The following is a 326-nucleotide window of genomic DNA, read 5'->3' on the forward strand; positions in this document are numbered from 1 at the left end:
GTCCCTCTGCAAACCACCGCCAGTCGTCCCACCACATCCACCACCCGCTCTCCACGCACCTGCCCCCCGACACCCGCCGCAAGAAGGGGGTGCCAAAAAAGGGCAAGAAGAAGCACCGCCGTGCCTCTGTCCCTGGCGAGACCCCCACCATCGAGGAGGCCGAAGAGGATGAGGATGAGGCATGCGACACAGAGACGGAGAGATCGGTGGAGGAGCTCCTGCAGCCTGGCCCTCCCGAGGCAGTGCAGGTGAGGGCAGGGCTAGGTGTGGGGGGCAGTGCTGTGCCCCCCCTGCTCTGGGGGCTCTTGGGGCGGGGGGCTGGGCAC

General features: G+C 68.1%; 1 protein-coding gene across 1 annotated transcript in view; it reads left to right on the plus strand.

Moving 5' to 3' along the window:
* The window catches only part of SLC4A2 (solute carrier family 4 member 2), a 23295-nt gene that overhangs the window by 13188 nt on the left and 9781 nt on the right, over positions 1-326 (plus strand). The window contains 1 exon segment of the mRNA XM_019471492.1: positions 13-248. Coding sequence (XP_019327037.1) covers positions 13-248 — 236 coding nt within the window.

The sequence above is a fragment of the Aptenodytes forsteri genome, unplaced genomic scaffold (assembly GCF_000699145.1).
Source record: "Aptenodytes forsteri isolate BGI_AS27 unplaced genomic scaffold, ASM69914v1 Scaffold466, whole genome shotgun sequence".
NCBI lineage: Eukaryota > Metazoa > Chordata > Aves > Sphenisciformes > Spheniscidae > Aptenodytes > Aptenodytes forsteri.